This window comes from Quercus lobata, chromosome 4, assembly GCF_001633185.2.
Source record: "Quercus lobata isolate SW786 chromosome 4, ValleyOak3.0 Primary Assembly, whole genome shotgun sequence".
NCBI lineage: Eukaryota > Viridiplantae > Streptophyta > Magnoliopsida > Fagales > Fagaceae > Quercus > Quercus lobata.
In genome coordinates, this window is record NC_044907.1 from 95418026 (window position 1) to 95437298 (window position 19273).

The 19273-nt window shown below is 35.3% G+C and overlaps 1 protein-coding gene across 1 annotated transcript; it reads right to left on the reverse strand.

Annotated features, from left to right (window-relative positions):
- Positions 1-16541: 16541 nt before the first annotated feature.
- LOC115986231 (probable polyamine transporter At1g31830) lies at positions 16542-19273 on the reverse strand. Its single transcript, XM_031109081.1, has 3 exons — positions 19237-19273; positions 19000-19071; positions 16542-17981 (listed from the first exon to the last, which is right to left on the reverse strand). The coding sequence occupies exon 3, from the start codon at positions 17940-17942 to the stop codon at positions 16542-16544; it is 1401 nt and encodes a 466-aa protein (XP_030964941.1). The 5' UTR covers positions 17943-17981; positions 19000-19071; positions 19237-19273.

Below are 19273 nucleotides of genomic sequence, written 5' to 3' on the forward strand. Positions count from 1 at the left end.
TCTAAGTTAGCCCCATTATTACCTTTATACATGTTAGAAATATAGAATAATTGTATTGTATTTCATGAGTAAAAGAATATACATCAGTGCCTTTATAAAGGAGGCATATGTGTGCGGTACAAGTAATATGTGTGCGGTACAAGTAAAGTGTACTATACAAGTAACCTAACTGGGCCTAAAGCCCATAACATAATATACATTAACAACCCCCCCTCAAACTCAAGGTGGATGTGAGACCAACTTGAGGTTGTCAACTAAATCACGAGTGCGTCTCTTAGGAAGTGACTTGGTGAAGATATATGCAAGTTGATCTTTGGAGGAGACGGAGAAAAGCTTAAGAGCACCATGGACAAGATGATAACGGATAAAATGACAATTAATCTCGATGTTTTTAGTCCATTCATGAAAGACATCATTGTGAGCAATATGAATGGCACTCTGGTTGTCACAATAAAGAGGAGTAGTAAAGGAGGTGGACACACCCAAATCCTTAAGAAGCCATCGTAGCCAAAGGAGCTCAGATGTGGTATCAGCAAGGGCAAGATATTCTGCTTCAGTACTGGAGCGGGCCACAAAAGTTTGTTTCTTGCTTCTCCAAGAAATCAAAGAAGAAACAAGGAGGAAGCAATAACCTGTAGTGGACCTGCGATCAGTAGGATCTCCTACCCAATCAGCATCAGAGAATGCATGGAGTACAAGAGGAGACTGAGCTAAGTAGAAAAGGCCATGAAAAAGGGTACCCTTCAGGTATCGAAGAATGCGCAGAACAGCAACATAGTGAGTTGATCGTGGAGCAGACAAATACTGGCTCACCTGATGAACAACATAGGAGATGTCTGGACGAGTAACTGTGAGATAAACTAAGCTGCCAACCAATCATCTGTAAAGAGAAGGATTAGACAATGGTTTCCCCCCCGAGGGTGTCAGATGCGCATTAAGTTCAACTGGAGTGTCAACAATCTTGCTGTCAGTGAGTCCAGCTTGAGACAACAGATCAGAAGCATACTTGGCTTGAGTAATATAAAGATCATCTGTGGAATGAGTAATTTCAAGACACAAGAAATAGCTAAGATGTCCAAGATCTTTCATCTCAAACTGCTAACTGAGAAAGTCCTTGAGTTCTTGAATGCCACTAAGGTCATCACCAGTTATGATCATATCATCCACATATAGAAGAAGCAAAATAGTGCCTTTATCAGTACGACGAAGAAATAAGGCAGAATCATACGAACTGGCAGTGTAACCCAAGCGAAAAATAGTGGAGCTGAACTTGGCAAACCAAGCTCGTGGGGCTTGTTTAAGACCATAAAGTGCACGTCAAAGATGACAAAACCTTGTTTGATTCAACAGAGAGACCAGGAGGAGGTTGCATATAGACTTCTTCACTCAGATCCCCATTAAGGAAGGCATTTTTAACATCCATCTGAAAAGATCCCATTTACGAGCTGCAGCAACAGCTAAGAGAGCACGAACAGATGAGATACGAGCAACTGGAGCAAAAGTCTCTTCATAATCAATCCCATACTCCTGTGTAAAACCTTTGGCAACAAGACGAGCCTTGTAGCGCTCAACGGATCCATCAGAGCGAGTCTTGATCTTATAGATCCATTTACAACCAACCACAGACTGTCCAGGTGGGAGAGTAACCAGATCCGAAGTATGGTTTTTGGTTAATGCATCAAGTTCCCATTTCATTGCAATCTGCTATAAGGGGTCAGTAGAGGCCTCACAATAGGTTTGAGGCTCGTGAAGTGTAGCAAGGGCAATGTAACAATGATAATCAAGTAAGTGTGGAGGAATGGATCTTACTCGGGTTGAGTGGCGAGGTGGAATGTCTTGTGAAGGATCTTCAGGCAGAGCAGGAGCAGGGGGCCCAGGCTCAAGGTGGGGTAGCTCATCATCAATCTGTTCATCTGCAACCTGTCTAGGAGAAGCATCAAAAATATCTGGAGAGAAGTCCAAAGGAGGATCAAAAGTATTTGTAGAAGGAACAAGAGACTCATCTGGAAAGATTTCTAAAACAGAGGAGTTAGTCAAGGAAGAACGAAAGTGAGAGAGTTCAACAAACAATCGGTGTTCCCAAAAGACAACATTACGAGAAACACGAAGACGATGAGAGACAGGATCATAACACCTATACCCCTTTTGAGTTTCGCCATAACCAAGGAAACAACAGAGTCTAGATCGAGGCTCAAGTTTGTTGTGCTCATGAGGCTGAAGAAGAACGAAACAAGCAGATCCAAATGAGCGAAGGTGATGATAGTCAGGGGGTGACCCAAAGAGACGCTCATATGGAATCTGATTATGGATGACAGCACTTGGAATGCGGTTAATTGCATGAACAGCATGAAGAGCAGCTTCACCCCAAAATGGGGCAGGAACTTTGGCAGAAAGAAGTAGAGCACGAACAGTGTCAAGAATATGACAAAGTTTTCTTTCGGCTCGACCATTTTGCTGAGAGGTACCTGGACAAGTTAGATGATGTACAGTGCCATAGGAATGTAACAAAGCTTGAAACGCATATTGAGTATATTCAAAAGCATTATCAAATCGAAAGGTTTTGATACGTTTGGAGAATTGTGTTTCAACCATTTTTGCAAAATTGCTATATATTGGTAAAATTTCGGAATGAGATTTCATAGGAAAAATCGAACTATAACGAGAATAATCATCAATAAAAATAACAAAATATCAAGATCCACCAATACTAGCAACAGGAGAAGGTCCCCAAACATCAAAATGAATTAACTCAAAAATACTATTAGAAATGGATTCACTGTTATTAAAAGGCAAAGCTGGCTGTTTTCCTAACTGACACGAAGTACAATCAAAATTGTCTTTAGACACAGAACCCAACAGACCCCTAGACGCTAACTGTTGTACCCGAGAAGATGGTGCATGACCAAGACGATAATGCCAAAGTGCAAGAGAAGGTAAGGAAGAAACTGCAGTAGCTGCAGCAGCAACAGAAACAAGAGCAATAGGTGGAAGATGAAGATTGTTCACGGGAAACATACGCCCAACTCTAGGACCGGTCCCAAGCTCCTGCCCCGTCCTCGAATCCTGCACAATACACCCAGAATAGTCAAAAATAAGGCGATAACCTAGTTCAGCTAATTGTCCCACAGAGCACAAGTTATAGGATAGGTCAGGTACATGAAAGACTCCAGGAACAGAAAGATTAGAGGTTGAAACAAAACCTAGACTATTCCCATGCATGGTGGAACCATCAGCTATATGAATATTTAGATGATGTGGTGCAGGGTCAAGTTTGGAGAACAGGGATGAGTGAGGTGTCATGTGATTGCAACAGGCAGAATCAAAAAGCTAAGTTTGAGACTTACCAGGTAGAACAGATAAGGCAGTGGAAAGAGATGCATTACCAGCCATACGAACAGCCTGAGCTATGATCTCCTGTAGTTCAGTGGGGGAGAGGTTGATAGTAGATCCAGAAGACTGGGACTCAGCTGAGGTGGAAGCCGTTGGCGGAGTAGGCTTAGTATTAGCAACAGCGGCAGTAGATTTGTTACGACGGTAACAAGTCTCAATAGTGTGGCCAGGACGCTTGCAATAGTTGCAGAACTTTTTGTTGGTCTGCTTACGACGATTGCTAGAGCCAGAAGAATCACTTGATTGCTGAGGTTGCTCTATGAGTGGAGTAGATGGAGTAATAGCCAAAACATTGAGCTTATTCTAGGCTTGAAGGGTTGCAAGACGGGCTTCTTCTCTAACCAACTCATTCACAGCAGTATCAAGAGAGGGAGCAGGACTGCGATTCAACAGCTGACCACGAATGGGCTCAAAGTCCTTGTGAAGTGACATCAAGAATTCATAGAGGCGAAATTCATCTCTAATGGAAGCATATTGCTGAGCATCCTTTGAGCATTCCCAAGTTGGATCAGAAAGGTCAATTTGGTCCCAAATGAAGCGAAATTGATCATAATAGTCATTGATGGATTGCCTTGGTTCTTGCCTGAGTTGATGCAATTCAACTACTAACTGATATTTCATAGATCCATGAGTAGTGGAGTACCTTTTGGCCAACATATCCCATGCAAATTTTGCATCATCAAAGCTACCCAATAGATTGGAAATAGAGGGAATGGAAGTGTTCCGAATCCATGTGAGGATCATGTGGTTATGACTATCCCATTCAATCATGCGACTGAGAAAGGCAGCATCTTCTTCACTTGCTCCCTTGACAGGAATAGTCATTGCACCAGTACAATAATGCCAGAGCATGCGACCCTTAAGAAAACTGCGCATAGCTTGAGACCAAGATAAGTAATTTTTATTCCCCTCCAATACAGTATTGATGAGGCAAGGAAGAAAAACATCCTTTTTATCCATGTAGAGACAGAATATGCAAAAACAAACTGCAAAAATGAAATCTATGCGAAAAACTGGGTAAGGAGAACCTGGACAGAAAAAGTCAACCCCTGGAAAAGTCAACGGTCAACATTCGGTCAACATTCGGTCAACGGTCAACATTCGGTCAACGGTCAACGGTCAGAAGATGACGTCACAGGATGACGTGGCGATGACGTCAGCAGAACAGTGGATGCTGACGCAGCTAGGGCTGACGTGGCAGAGGTGATGACGTCAGCAGACAAGATCCGGCGCGTTAGGGCGCGTGGCTGTGCGTGAACGGCGCGTGTGGCGCGTGATCAGTGTTACAGCAGCTTTGAGCGGTGCGTGGGGGCGCGTGCGGTCTCCGATGGCGGCGAGGCTTCCACGATTTTGTAGATCGACGCAGGACGATCTCAGTGGTACCTTCAAAAATGAAATCGGAGCAATATTCGCAGCGATGATGCAAAGAGCAGTGGTCTGTGCTGTGTGAAACTCCTTAACGACGGCGGCTGTAGGTCCGGAACCCAAGGATGACGGCTGGATGACGTCGGAGGTTCAACGGCGAGAGGCTGCGGCGGTAATTGTGATGGCGGAAGCGTTAGTAAAAGAAGGAAGTCACACTAATGAAGACAAGACTGCTAAGAAAAGGTCAGAGCAGTGGCTCTGATACCATGTTAGAAATACAGAATAATTGTATTCTATTTCATGAGTAAAAGAATATACATCAGTGCCTTTATATAGGAGGCATATGTGTACGGTACAAGTAATATGTGTGCGGTACAAGTAAAGTGTACTATACAAGTAACCTAACTGGGCCTAAAGCCCATAACATAATATACATTAACAATACAAAACAATGTGACAACAACTATTAAGAAAGTGTTCTGCTTGAGTAATTCTTAGATACTCTTGGAGCACAAAAAATGGTGCTCCCTCCTTTCACATTTATGGTGGGGTCTGCTTATTAAATTTATGGTGAGGTTGGCTGTTCAGCCTAATACTCAATGGCCTCAACTGTTCTCCCCCTCGTTCAATAGGTTTTAACTAACTCTAATACAACCACTTAAATTCAGACCAAAACTTTAGTGCTCACACAACCACTCAACCCACTTGAATCCTATTGATTATCATACACAACAGAACACTTTGTTACATTCAGCAGGTGTTTGAGATGCATATATGTATGAGTTCTGGAATACACGAATACGGATACACTTTTTCTTTAACTCATCACACCCTCCATCCTTTATTTCTTGGAGCTAAAGGATTTTATCCAAAATAATGATAATATACAATTGCTACATATATTGCAATGGTTGTGTTTTTAAATTTTCTAATTTTACTATTATTATGTTTCTATCTGTTGGTTTTAAATATAATATATTACTAGTTGTTAACCTATGCAATGCACAAAAAAATTTTGCATAAATATATATTGTATTATGAAATAAACGATAAATTAATTAATAAGTTTGTTAGATTTTAGATCCCTGTAAACTAGATTGTTTAACCTAATTAATTAACCAAATGAATACTTAGGTTTATTATTTAGATCTAAGTTAAAACAAAACAATTATATCATGCAAAACAACAGAAAAGTAAATAACACAACGATATAATGACCCAAGAAAACCAAACCGGTAAAAAACCTAGGGAGGATTTAACCTACCTATCCTTAAGGTAAAAAGAAAATCTACTATAGATAATCGAAGTTTACAATAAGACTTAGACCACTAACATCCTATTGTTACCACATGTAGAACTTACTGACACAACAACGTGCAAGCTCCAAATCCACAAACTTATTCTCTACTAGGCCTTTGCAACATAAGCACCCACACTTGTGACTTTGAGACTCCACTCAAAGATTTTGGATCTCCTTAGACGTTGATGTTGTATGCAGCAACTTCTACAATACTAGATCTTGAGATTCTTCAAAGAATAACACCGGTAGAAGACTTTAGAGAGTTTTTGGGTACAAAACACTAAATCTACGAAAGAGGCACTCTTCTCTTTCTGAAAAACTTTATAAAAGCGTGCTTAGGGTTTCTTTTATATACTAGTAGTGTCTTACTTGAAACCCAATACGTTTAAGTAGAATTTGGGCTGAAATAGAATTCCGCAAATATGTGCTTCAATTGGTCGAGTCTGTCTTTCGATCGATACAACCAAGTTGATTTCGAATTCTTCATTCTTTAGCTTGTATGTTCTTGAATCTTGACTTGTATCACCTTGAGCATTGTCTAATAATACCTATAGACTCAAGGATCTATATCTAGACAAGTTTGTGTTCACAGTTTGCATTTTTCTAAACTTTTAGAACCTAACAAAGTTTAATAAATAAAGGTCTGTGATTTGGCCCATGGGATTAGGTCAAATTCAGCTCATTTACTAACACATGACATAAGAAAAAGTAAAATCTATCAGCTTAGACTAAGTTTGATTCATATTTCTTAATCCCATACAATACATGGGAAACTTTTACATAAATGTATAATGTATAAAATACAAAGCTAAAATTATTAAAACAAAATGAAAAATATATGACTACACAACAGAAAAGTATAAGAGAAAGATGCAGTTACTCTCAAAAGACTAATCCATGGCTATAGTTGACAGGTCAGTTATTGCAAAAACAGAACCCAAAAAATCAAATCTTAAAACTTCTAAAAAGCTAAAAATATAAAAGAAATTTAATATACAAAGCTTAATAATTATTGAAACAAAACAAAAAATATATGACTATGGCTACTCTATAGAGAAATATATTGAAATATGTGTTACCTCAAAAGAATGATTTTTGGCTATAGCTGTTGAAATCTATCAAAAAATTTCAGATTTTGGAAAAAAAAGTGGAAAATCAAAGAACCAGATATCAAAACTTCCAAAAAACTAATAAAGAAAAAGATGATTTAGAGCAAAGAAATTATTGGAAAAAAAATACATGACTACACAACAGAGAAATATAAGAGATAAGGTACCGGTTTAAGATATTGCAAAAATAAACACAATAATTTAGAAGTTAAAACTTTCAAAAGGCCATAAAAATTAGCAAATCAAAAAATTTGGAGGCTAAAAATTATTGAAACAAAACAAAATATATAAGGCTAAACTATAAATAAATATAAAAGAGAGATAAGGTACCCTCAAGAGAACAATTCATGACTATAGCTATTGATATCTAGCAAACATATTCAAATATTGTAAAAAATGAACCAAAAAAATTCAAATATTAAAATTTCAAAATGCCATAAAAATTAGCAAATCAAAAGATTTAGAGCCTAGAGAAATATAAGACTGCACGATAGAGAAATATATGTAAAACCCAAAACATAACTTATCTAATAAAATCAATGGAACCCAATCAATCGCATTTAGTTTCAAGCATTGCTTCAAACAAAAAATATTCTTAATCGTACACTAATGCATGTAATTGCTCAAAGTATATCCAAAATACTATATTTGATTATACAAGCAACATAAGAAGAATTCCATTCAAGTTATGCATCATCTTCCAATGTAACTCTACTTTTCCTCCAATATACACCAATTAAAACTTTCAAAAGGTCATAAAAATTAGCAAATCGGAAGATTCAGAGCCTAAAAATTATTGAAACAAAACAAAATATATTAGACTACACTACAGGTAAATATAAGAGAGTGATAAAAATAATGAAGGGGGTTAGTCAATATCTTTAACTACTAATGCTGATGAGACTTTTCTGAATTATCTTGTTTCATTTCCTGAACTCTCTACACGTTGAAGTAGAATTATAAACAACATAAAACAGTGTAATTTATCAAACAATTGGTTATATAGGCAACATTAATAGAATTCTTGTCAAGTTATGCACCATCTCCCAATATAACTCTACTTTTCCTACAATATACTCCAGTTATTTTGAAAAATAATTCCAAGTTTCAAACAAGACAATATGAAAGATATTCTTTGTGTTTTTATAAAGGTACGAAATTGTGTTACAAAAATCTAACTTTTTGAAAACCAAAAAAATAAAAAAAATAAAAATTGAATTGTTAGTGTAAAGAAGGAAAATTCCCGACCTATCACAAGCTGACACATCATGCTACCAAGTCCACAAAGTACAGCTAATTACAAAGCATCATGTACTGTTACTGTTACTAGAAATTTGTCAAGTTTATTAAGGTAAAAACATGAAAAGCATGCAAAATGCTAATCACACATAGGCGCGTGTAAGCAATGACATAAGCAATCCTGCACATATAAGTGATGACATAAGCAGTCCAGTGCAAGTAAACAATGACATAAGCAGACCAATCAGGTTGTGACATGTGTCACCAACTAGACTCCACCACATGTCGCTCTCCTACCCCCAAACTCCTATAAATAGAAGCCTTCTTAAGGCATTTGAAGAGACCAAGCCATCTAGAGTACAAGCAGCATCAGAGAAGATTTAGAAGCACTCAGAAGTACAGAAACTTTGCAAGAATCAAGCCTCAAAGCCTTCAAGAACTTCAACCTCAAAACCGAAGAACATTTGAAGCAAAACCATCCAAACTATCAACCTAAATCTTGAAGTTTGCTGGAATCAAGCTCAAAAACCTCCAGAAACCTCAACAAATCATAAATCAATGAAGCTCTATGGATTCAAGCCACTAAAGCACCGAAGAAATTCCACCACAAACTTTCGAATACGAAGAACACACTAAGAACACGAAGAACGTACCAAGAACACAAAGAATAAAGAATTTCTAACAAGCTCATAGCTAGAAATTCATTATAATTCTGTTTCAAGGGTCTTCGATCCATCCCTCAGTCAAATTGAAGGATTTTGGTGTTCGAGTCAAAATCACATTATTACAATTCCAATCAACAGGTCTTTCAAGGAGATCGAATCAGAGAATCACTCTTTTGTAATTTCAAAGAATTGTACCACATATTCAACATTACAAATTTGTATTTGTGAAATTATATTACTTGTTTGATTTATTTCAAACTAGAAATTTAGTTGTCCCACATTTAGTTTACCAAAGACAGAGGAAAAGAAGCCATTGTACAACTTAATTAACAACGGCCTAATGATCCTAAAAGTCATAAATTAACAACAATATTTCCAGTAAGAACCATCTGACTTTCAAATCTCCCATCACTCCACGACACATATTACAATTGATCAAATTTAAGAGTCTTATTGCAAAATACTGAAAAAACGTGAGAAAAGAAATAGTATAGAGATACCAAAAGCTAAACTGCAACACTTTCTAGCGTAAAAATAATAATAATAATAATAATAATAATAATAATAATAATAATAATAATAATAATTTTGCAAATAAATTCAAAGTAAAATCTTCCAAGGCAACATTGATATTTTCCCCACATTATATATTCAACATATTCTGTATATTCATTGAGAAATTTAAACAAACACAAAGACAACAATAGAAACTCAATTACAGGTACACAAAGAATTATAAAGCAAGAAGCAAGAAATAAAAATTTCGGAAGAGAGGAATGAAAAATACAAATTTTCAGTTGTGAGTTGCAATTGTAACAAATAGTCCCTAAAAAAACTATTTATAATATAATATAGGGTTATAGATTCCTAATTGAATTTGGTTATGGTTATGGATTCCTAATCAAATTAGGTTACCTTTGCTGATAAATAATTTAGAGTTATTAATACCGCAAGGAAGAGAGGCTTGGATGGGATGGGAGTGAATGGGAGGGAGATGGGAGTATAGCAATTCTAATTTTTTTTTTTTTAGCGTAAACCACATACCTCAAACACCAAAGCAATTAAGTAAACCCTTGTACCCAGTACCCACACGCTTTTCTTGTATGACACGAACTACTACTCAGCAGTGAATCTGTGCTTGCTCGGTCTTTTTTCTTTTATATAAATTGTTTGTTTTTTGGTGTATTATTTTTTCTATTTATTTATTATGAATATAAAAATAATAAATAAAACGATTGACGATGTGGCAAGCTCTGGAGAGGTTAACAAATAGTCAAAGGTTTCGGTTTTGTATATATACTAGTCGCTAATCAGTGCAATGCATGGGGAAGTTTCATAAAAACTATTTAAAATTTCACTTTGATTAAAGTTATGATCACTTGGAAAAAAGAAAAAAATATATACATAAGAGATTACTATTGCTAACAAATCAAACCTATTGTTTCTTTCAATCTTATGCTTGCAAATACTTGAATTAACTACTTACTAATAAAGAAAATATATATGGTGAGACCATGGACCTTGTCCACCAACCCTAAAAGTTCTTATATAGAAATCTCACAAAAATAAACAAAATGTAGGAAACACTCAAAATTTTTAAACCAACAGATGAACTATATCAAAGGATATACCAACATAGTATCAAATTAAACATCCCAAGTCTCAAGCGTAGCAAGTTCATCATTGGTTGTTCAAACAAATTAGCAAAATGCAAAAACACCATTTGTCTTTCCTGGATATTTATTAGAATTAAAAAATAAAATCAATCTTAAAATTTGTAGACAATAACTTTTTCTTTCTTCATCAAATTAAAATTGACAAATAATAAGTATAATAAGGAATGGTTACATAAGTATTCATCTTTGGCCATGGTCCTTCATCAATTACCTTGGAAGCAACAGTAACTTCTCAATTTTTGTCTTTAGCATCCACTTCAATAACTTTTTTTTTTTTTTTTTTTTGCTATGTACCGTCGACAACATAGGAATCACATCCTTGCCCTTGGATCTAATGTCAAAAAAGTTTTGCCTAAGGTAAAATGTAGTCATAGCATAACTTGCAATAGTCAATTAGTTTTGAATGCTAGGTGTACCTTCCATCCATCCATATGGAAGGAGGAATTTCCATTTGAGTAAGAATTTTTTTTTGGATTGAGAAAATGATATATCAAATCCAAAGAAAAATAAAAAACTAAATTGGTGGTCTTCCAATGAGAGTAAGAATGAGAAAAGAAGGTACCCATATATATTGGTGATGACTGTTGGGCAGGCCTTGAAATTGCTTCATTTCATGGTATCAACATTAAGCTCAGGGATCCAAAACCACAAACACAATCAAAATTGACAATAAAATTGGTCTTCCAAATTAGGACCCAACAAATAAAAATAAAGCTATGAACGGCAGAATTATAAAACGGAGAGGTAAGAGTTACAGACAATTATGGGGTGAATAAAAGCATAATTAGAATAAACACTATGTATTAGAAAAAAAGGCATAATTAGAATAAATATAACAGCCCATCCTTATGTGTTTTTGTTTCTTAAGCATAATTAGAATATACATAATAGCCCATTGTATGATTTCATTCCTTCTTGTTAGCACAAGCTAGTTGAATCTTGTTTCTTCATTGCCACAGTACCCATGATAGCATGGTAGTGAGTTCACATGTTTTTTGGTCTCTATCCCAAGACCAATCCATGAGTTCAGTGAAAGAAGGCTAGCTGTTGAACACACATTCCATCGTGTCATGCTGCCAGGCCAACTGAATTTTGGAACAGCCCCAAACAGCAGGAAGAGCATCTTCCACCTCGACCCCACAAAATCAGCTACACCTACAACCTTCTGCTTGAAAAAGGTTGACCAAGTTGGCTACAATCCATTGATAACCCTCAAAACAACTTGGGTGCAAGTTACCGCTACCTTGGTTGGGATTTCAAACAGTGTTATTTGGTAAGTTTCAATTTTGAGTGAGACCTTTTGTCAAACATGTGGTGTACATGTTCTAAATGGGAATGAAAAGAATATTTTACAACATGAATACACCCAAAAAAAATGCCACGCTACAATTGAACATTGACAAAAGTCAAGAAAAAACTTCAAAATGATCCCATAACGAAAATTGAACTGGTTTCAAATATCACTGTGCCATTTAGTTGGGTTGACCATGCAATATCTCGCTAAAAAGCAAAATCCATTTGCTTTCCAAAAGCAATTAAACGTCTTCAAAAAAAATGGTGGAAAAAAAAGGGGCCAACTTTTTCAAATTAGACTATATCATATACAGTAAATTTAATCAAACAATTAACAGGAACATAAATAATATGAAGAGGAAAGAAAACCTTGAATTTGTTGTGTGATCGCTAGTCATTGGAGGACTCATACTTAGCCTGGCAAGAAATTAGATGAATCCCATCTTCTAGTTTCTAAATTGTTCAAAATGATTATGCAAATATCTATTTCTATCACCAACAAAGCCCATCATCAGAATTCCTCTACCTACCCAAATAAATATATAGAGCAATAGAAATTCTGTTTGTTTCAAATTTTTTTACTTTGCCTCTATAGTTTGATCAAAATTAAATCTTTTTTTATCACGGCAAAAACAATTAGAAAATACCCCCAAAAATCAAAGAAAAACTAACATCCTTACATAGATAAGTAGTGTTCATGCCATTGTCTCTGTAATTGGGTCATAGCAGAACAAATAATTGAGAATATATTATAATATCACAGATTAGAGAGAGTTTTGACTAAATAGTTAAAGTATTGGAGAAGTTTGTAATCTTTAAGAGTCACAAGGAATATGAGGAAGATAGGGGTTGCAGTCTTGTAGGTTAAGGTCAGATGTGATGGTCGTGATAGTGATGTAGGGAAGAAAGGGGTTGCAAATTTAGGAATAGAAGGGAGAGATCGAAGGTTTAACGTAAAAGAAAAGAATCTGACCTTTGAAGTTGTTGTGGACTTTTCTTGTCGTAATAAGTGAAGGAATTAGCTCCTAAAAATGACTAAACAGTGTAAACTTGTAGTGGGATTTGTTTCATGGTTGTAGCAGGAAATAGGAAAGAAGGCATATAGAGAGAGAGAGAGAAGGTAGAAGAAAAAGAGGATGAAGAATGAATAAATAACTTATACGGAATGGTGCAAAATTGGTAACTACCCAGTGGAACGGTACAACTGAACACCAACAGTAGTAAAAATAGTACCCAAACGGTTTGCTTATACAGCCAAATGAATAGACACATTTTTCTGTGTTTTTAAATATAGAGGTGGCATAAATTTATGTAGTCACATAGCACAATAAGGAGAGGTCAACAAAAATTCAAATGTTTGGACTATTAGACATTTTATAGTATAATGTGATTTGTTAGCTCACGTATATGAGGATGGGTTTATAGAACTGGTGCCCGACCTTTTTTGGAGATTCAAATATCAGGGAGGTTTTCTATTGTGCATGAATCTAGCAAATTGGATATAGATATTACTAGAACCAATCAATATGACTTAAAAATTTAAAACAAAAAACAAAAAAGAATGTTGTTTTAAAATTTTTATCAGTTTTATTTCATTTATGGCTTAATTGATTCACCCTACAAAATGGAATTTGACAATAGTGTTAATGCATCAATTTTCCTTTCTTAATTTCATTTGAGTGGCTTAATTGATTGTCATACGTTAATAGCCATGTTACTTTCTTGGGTAAATTGCAATTTACACCCTTAAAGTTTGGAGGTGTTTAGATTTTATACTTTGAAGTTTCAGAATTTGGATTTTATTCTCCTAAAGTTTGGGGCATTTGGATTTTATACCCTAATGTTTCAGAATTTGGATTTTACTCCTTAAAGTTTAGAAGTATTTGGATTTTACACCTCCAAATTCTGAAACTTTAAGTTGTAAAATCTAAATGCTCCAAAACTTTAGGAAGTAAAATCCAAACACCCCTAAAATTTAAGAGGCAAAATTCGAATTCTGAAATGTCAGGTTGGAAAATCCAAACACTCCCAAACTTCAGGAGATGAAATCCAAATTTTGAAATTTCAAGACGTAAAATCAAAACACTCCCAAACTTTAGGGGTTTAATTTGCAATTTACTCTACTTTCTTAGAAAACATTCTCAACAAAAATACTTTCTTTGAAAAGAGATTCTCTATTAAAAAAAAAAATGGAGGAGGATAAATTTTGGCTTCAATTATGCTCCAATCACTAATAGGAACATGACATCTATCACTATCATGTGTAATGCACATAAGCCATTTGCACATTGCACATGACGGGACACATGTCATCTTTTTTTTGGAATCTTGGGCTCCAAACATATTTGGAGACAAAGCTATTTCAAAAAAAAAAAAAAAAAGTCTTAGAAAAGATGTTATCAAAATATTAGTTACTACTTTTAAATTCCTTTAAAAGGTCACTGATTATAATACAATCTATTACGATGATCAACCATATGTTTCTATTACAACCGTCCACCCTTGGCCAGATGTTCAATTCACAAATATAAGCATTTGTGGGATGTGAGAGACAAGGAACATGATTCAAATCTCTTAGGAGAGAGCTTCACACATATTATTAATGGGGATATTATTGTGGGCACAACACATTCGTTGAAATGTCATTGTTTGAAGCACTCAACCCACCAAGTATATGTCACCTGAATTGAATTATGAATATAAATGTTGAGCTCCTCATCAACCTTATCATGTATTCTAACAAAATTATGAAGAATCATGGTAGCAAATACAATAAGTCTTTGTACATGAAATAGATAAGATAGCATGTTTTTTAATCTCTGCATTTATTCTTCAACATATCAAAAGTGTGCACGGTCACACTTTGAAGTGATTACTGTTAAGTGAGCATAGTTAAAATTTTATTGCATGCCAATTGTTAGCACCTTGTATGGTTGCAAATAGCAAGAAAAAATGTTAAATTGGGAAGTTGAATCCCACACGCTGAAGTCTCATACATGACAACATACAAGAAGTCCGACCTTTGGGTAACAAATAATCAGAATTAATCACTTATTGAGAGCTTTTATACATTTCTTTTCTTGAAGTAATAATTGAATGAAATTGTTATATTTATAGGCCCTACCTACGTCTACCATTTGTTTATAACATCAGACCACAGGACCGTGAAGAAAAGATGGTGTTTTGGTCTTAGGTTTGAAATTATACCATGTATCCAACTCTAATAATCAGAGATTAGATTTAGATTTAAAAAGTGCAACAATTTCAAAGAACCCAAAGGTAAACGAAAAGAAATTGACAAGAATAGAGACATTCATTCAGGACAAACACATAAGCAAAACAAAAATCTCAAAAGACAAAGCAACAAATGCTGCACTGAGGACTGGTCTACACTGAAATTGTACGTATAACATTTGGGTAAATTAGGGCCAACAAAATCCAAGAGCCTACGAATAACTAAGAACAAGAAAAGAGATGATAACACCATCATAATGTTTTTAATAGTACATTTTTATTTCTATAATATATATTTATTAATTCAAATCTACAACAAACAATATTCACATAAAAAATTTTACCAAAAAGTTCACAACGAAATTCTAGATCAACTAGGTGGTATTCTTTGAAAAGTGTAAAAATAGAGAGAAAAATAATGAGAGATTCTTCAAGAAATGGGATTTCATAATCATGAGCAAAGTCTTCATTCTGCTAGAATGCTTATACCTTAAACACATGCTATGCGAACTGCGGACACACATAATGACAGATGAATACAAATCTGTTGTACCATTTTTTGTGTTCCATTTTATGTTTCATCAATTACAATTTATAATGTGTTTTTTTTTTTTTTTTTCTATTTTAAAATTTGACTATTTTATAAGGAAAGCTAAACAAATACATGATAAGTTGTGATTTGTAGAACATAAAAAGTAGTACAGAGGATTTGTGCAAATCTATTATTGATCATTGATTTAACGTTTCTTCTTGCCAATCCCAAGTGCACATCAAAGAGGCCAAGTCCAAAAGGTTGTATGAGATAAAGAACAAGCATTAACGCTCTGGCCAATTATGCAAGCTTATGCTTGGGGCAAAGAAAATTTTGGCCTGTGTCAGAAACTTTGGCAATCTACATTGATTACAATGCAATACTCTTCTATTTATTGTATTTTTTTAATGTTATTTTCCGATTTCCAAATTGATTCAATGTTTTACTTGTTTTAACAATGTAGAAGATCAGTAAAATAAATTCTAAGTTCTTCTAAATAAAAATCCTAAGATTGATTCTTCTTCTTTTCTTCATGAAAAGAAAAAAAAAATCATAAGATTCAATATGCAACCACAAGATAGAAAAGATGAATAGCATTAACAAACCAAAGATGCTTCTCCAACAAGTAATAACTTATTTCAAAGATTACTAGAATCACAATCCTTCATTCCAACATTTTGTAAATACTGAAAGTAAGTCTTTGCATTCTAGTGGTCAATAAATACTATGTCAATTTGATCATTGTGGCATGAGGGTTCCTGTTAGAACTGGGAGGTTAGAATTAGTAGAGAACTTGATCCATCTCTTTTTCTCCACATACTTTAGACAAGGCTGCATCACAATTCCAATCATCACAGCAACAATACTTACAAGAAATACCTTAAGTGTAGAAAGAGCCAACACAGTGCAGATCAATATGGTTGGAGGAATACACAAAAGAATGGCTCCAACTGTTCCACCAGGTATCTTGTAAGGCCGATATGCAGTGGGATGTTTTACTCGTAACCATACAAATGCTATGAATTCCAAAATCATTCCAAAACAGTACAAGAAATTCTCCGCTGCTACAATCTCTTGGAAGCTTAGCCATGATAGCAAGAACACGCCAGAAGCTGAGAATAAAATCCCTATCAATGGAGTTCCATAACGAGACCTCTTGCCGAAGAACTCAGGTAGCATACCCCGTTCTGCCATACCCAAAAGTTGAAAAGAGTCACTACTCATCTCAGCTACAAACATCCCCATATTTGACACTGCTGAAGCTCCTTGGATCCACCATCTCAACCAAACTCCCCCAATAATTTTAGCAATGTCTGAGAAATACCCATCAGTCCACAACTCCCGGTTGACTGGAACAGCGCCTATACCAATTAAAAGAGGGAAGAAATATCCAAGAACTACCAATATCAGAGCATAAAGCAAAGCGTTTGGAAGAGTTGTCTTTGGGTTGTCCACCTCGCCAATAAGTGTGCTTATTGAGTCCCAATAATTAAGATTCCAAAATAAAGTGTTTAAATATAAATTCCAGTCCACATCACGTAGATTTACCTCTAACCATCTAGAAGGCTCCAACTTTGGAATCGCCACAAGCCCCATAACTACAAAAGGAAGAATTGAGAGAATCCCTAAAAGAACAGCAAGCCATCCCACAATGGTTAACCCCCTATAGTTCATGTAAGTGAGGACAACAGTCAAAGCTAACACAGCTAGGATTCTTGGTAAACCACTACCTAAAGCCGGGATTGCTGACTTCAAATAATCAAGAAATAAAGCTGGGTAGAGTGCATTATCAATAACCCCACTTAGCCATTTCACCCAGCCTTGTTGAAATCCCCAATAAGGACCCAATGCAGTCGAAACCCAAACCACATAACCACTGTTCTCAGGAAACATGGTACCCATCTCGGCAGTTATTAATGCTTCAGGAATACTCCATATGAATGGGAAGATCAAGAAGCCTAGAAGGGCTAAAAGAGGACCAGCAGCTCCAACAGTATCCTCAACCCCAAATGGTCCCCCAGAAACCTCGTAGAATATGAGGAATACAAGAGGCAAAAGAGAAACTTTTTTGAAGTTATCTACCCTAGGAGGAGGTACTGCACCAACTGACACATATTCATCACCACTATTGTCTCCCATTGCACCAGATGCTTGCTAGTTTGCTGTGTTCCTCAATTTCTGCATACATCATTATGTTGTCAACAAGATAAACATAGGGTTTTCTCTCATATAAAATTATATTTTATTTTATTTAAAACATACATACTCACAAAAACACACTTAAAGCGTAATCTCTCACAAGTGATCAGTAAAAAAAACTTTCATTCTGCCACAAGTAATTCTCAAGGTAAACATATAATATGCAACAAAATAACAGATGAGTTTTATGAGATTCCAAGTAAATATAACCATTGGGAAGGAATTACACATTAGTAACTTTCGCACAAATAATAATAATAATAATAATAATAATAAAGAAGATATTGGCCACTTGCAAATTTGGAATAAAATAAAGCGAGTAAGATATCTGAAACATTTCCAAGGGTTTATTAGAATTATGTAAAATGAAGGGTTAGACATGTTTGAGCAATTAAAAGAAAAGAAAAGAAAAGTAAAATTAAGAACAGACAAGAGAACAGAAAGATTAGAAATCCAACGAACCATGAAAGAAATGCAATTCCTTATGTTTAGAGCAGATAACCTGCGCCATTTCAGTATCAAACCTTGAATTCAATGCCTAGGTCATATTACACTACACCTCACCTCAGCTCTCACATCTCGCTCACACCGTCTCTTTGTGTGTGTTTGTGTCAGAGGGTGAGAGAGAACGACAGAGAAGAATATAAAATTCTCAAATTCCTCAACTAATGTACAGTTGCACAGTGCACTTACCCTTATGCATGTACACTGTCTACTAGTAATTTTCCCATTATATTATGTCTTCTTTTTAAAATCTTTTTAGTGTTCAAATTATATTATTTCTTTTAAAAAAAAAAAAAAAATCTTTTTAGTGTTCATGGTTTATTTATTGTTAGGAGCGGCATTGACTTTCAGCCATTTAAAAAAAGGGGGAGGAATGTGTTCGATTAATACATTGTATTATAAGAAACAACAGCAAAAAGACACACAGGGATTTATAGCGGGAAATCATGAGTTGAAAGAAGCAGACAGCGAGGAGAATTTCGATGCTCAATACCTTTCAACTCAAATTTCTTCTACTTGATGACTGCACGATCGAGCAGAGCAGAGCAGCTTGTTCTCTTCTAAGCTAACGAATAAAAAAGAAAGAGATCAACATCATGCTCAAAGAAAAGAAAACAAGAACAAAGCTATATCTCAGAGTAGAGAAGTAGAAGAAGGATTAAAGAAATTAAGTACATTCTTCTAAGAAGAAGAAGGCAAACACACAGAGAAAAAAGAAAATAAAAATCACCTGTAGCAGCAGCAAAGTCTGTCCCTTAACAATTTTG

What these genes read in the sequence shown, in the direction of transcription:
- LOC115986231 (XM_031109081.1), bottom strand. Translation starts at nt 17,942, where the DNA reads ATGGGAGACAATAGTGGTGATGAATATGTGTCAGTTGGTGCAGTACCT.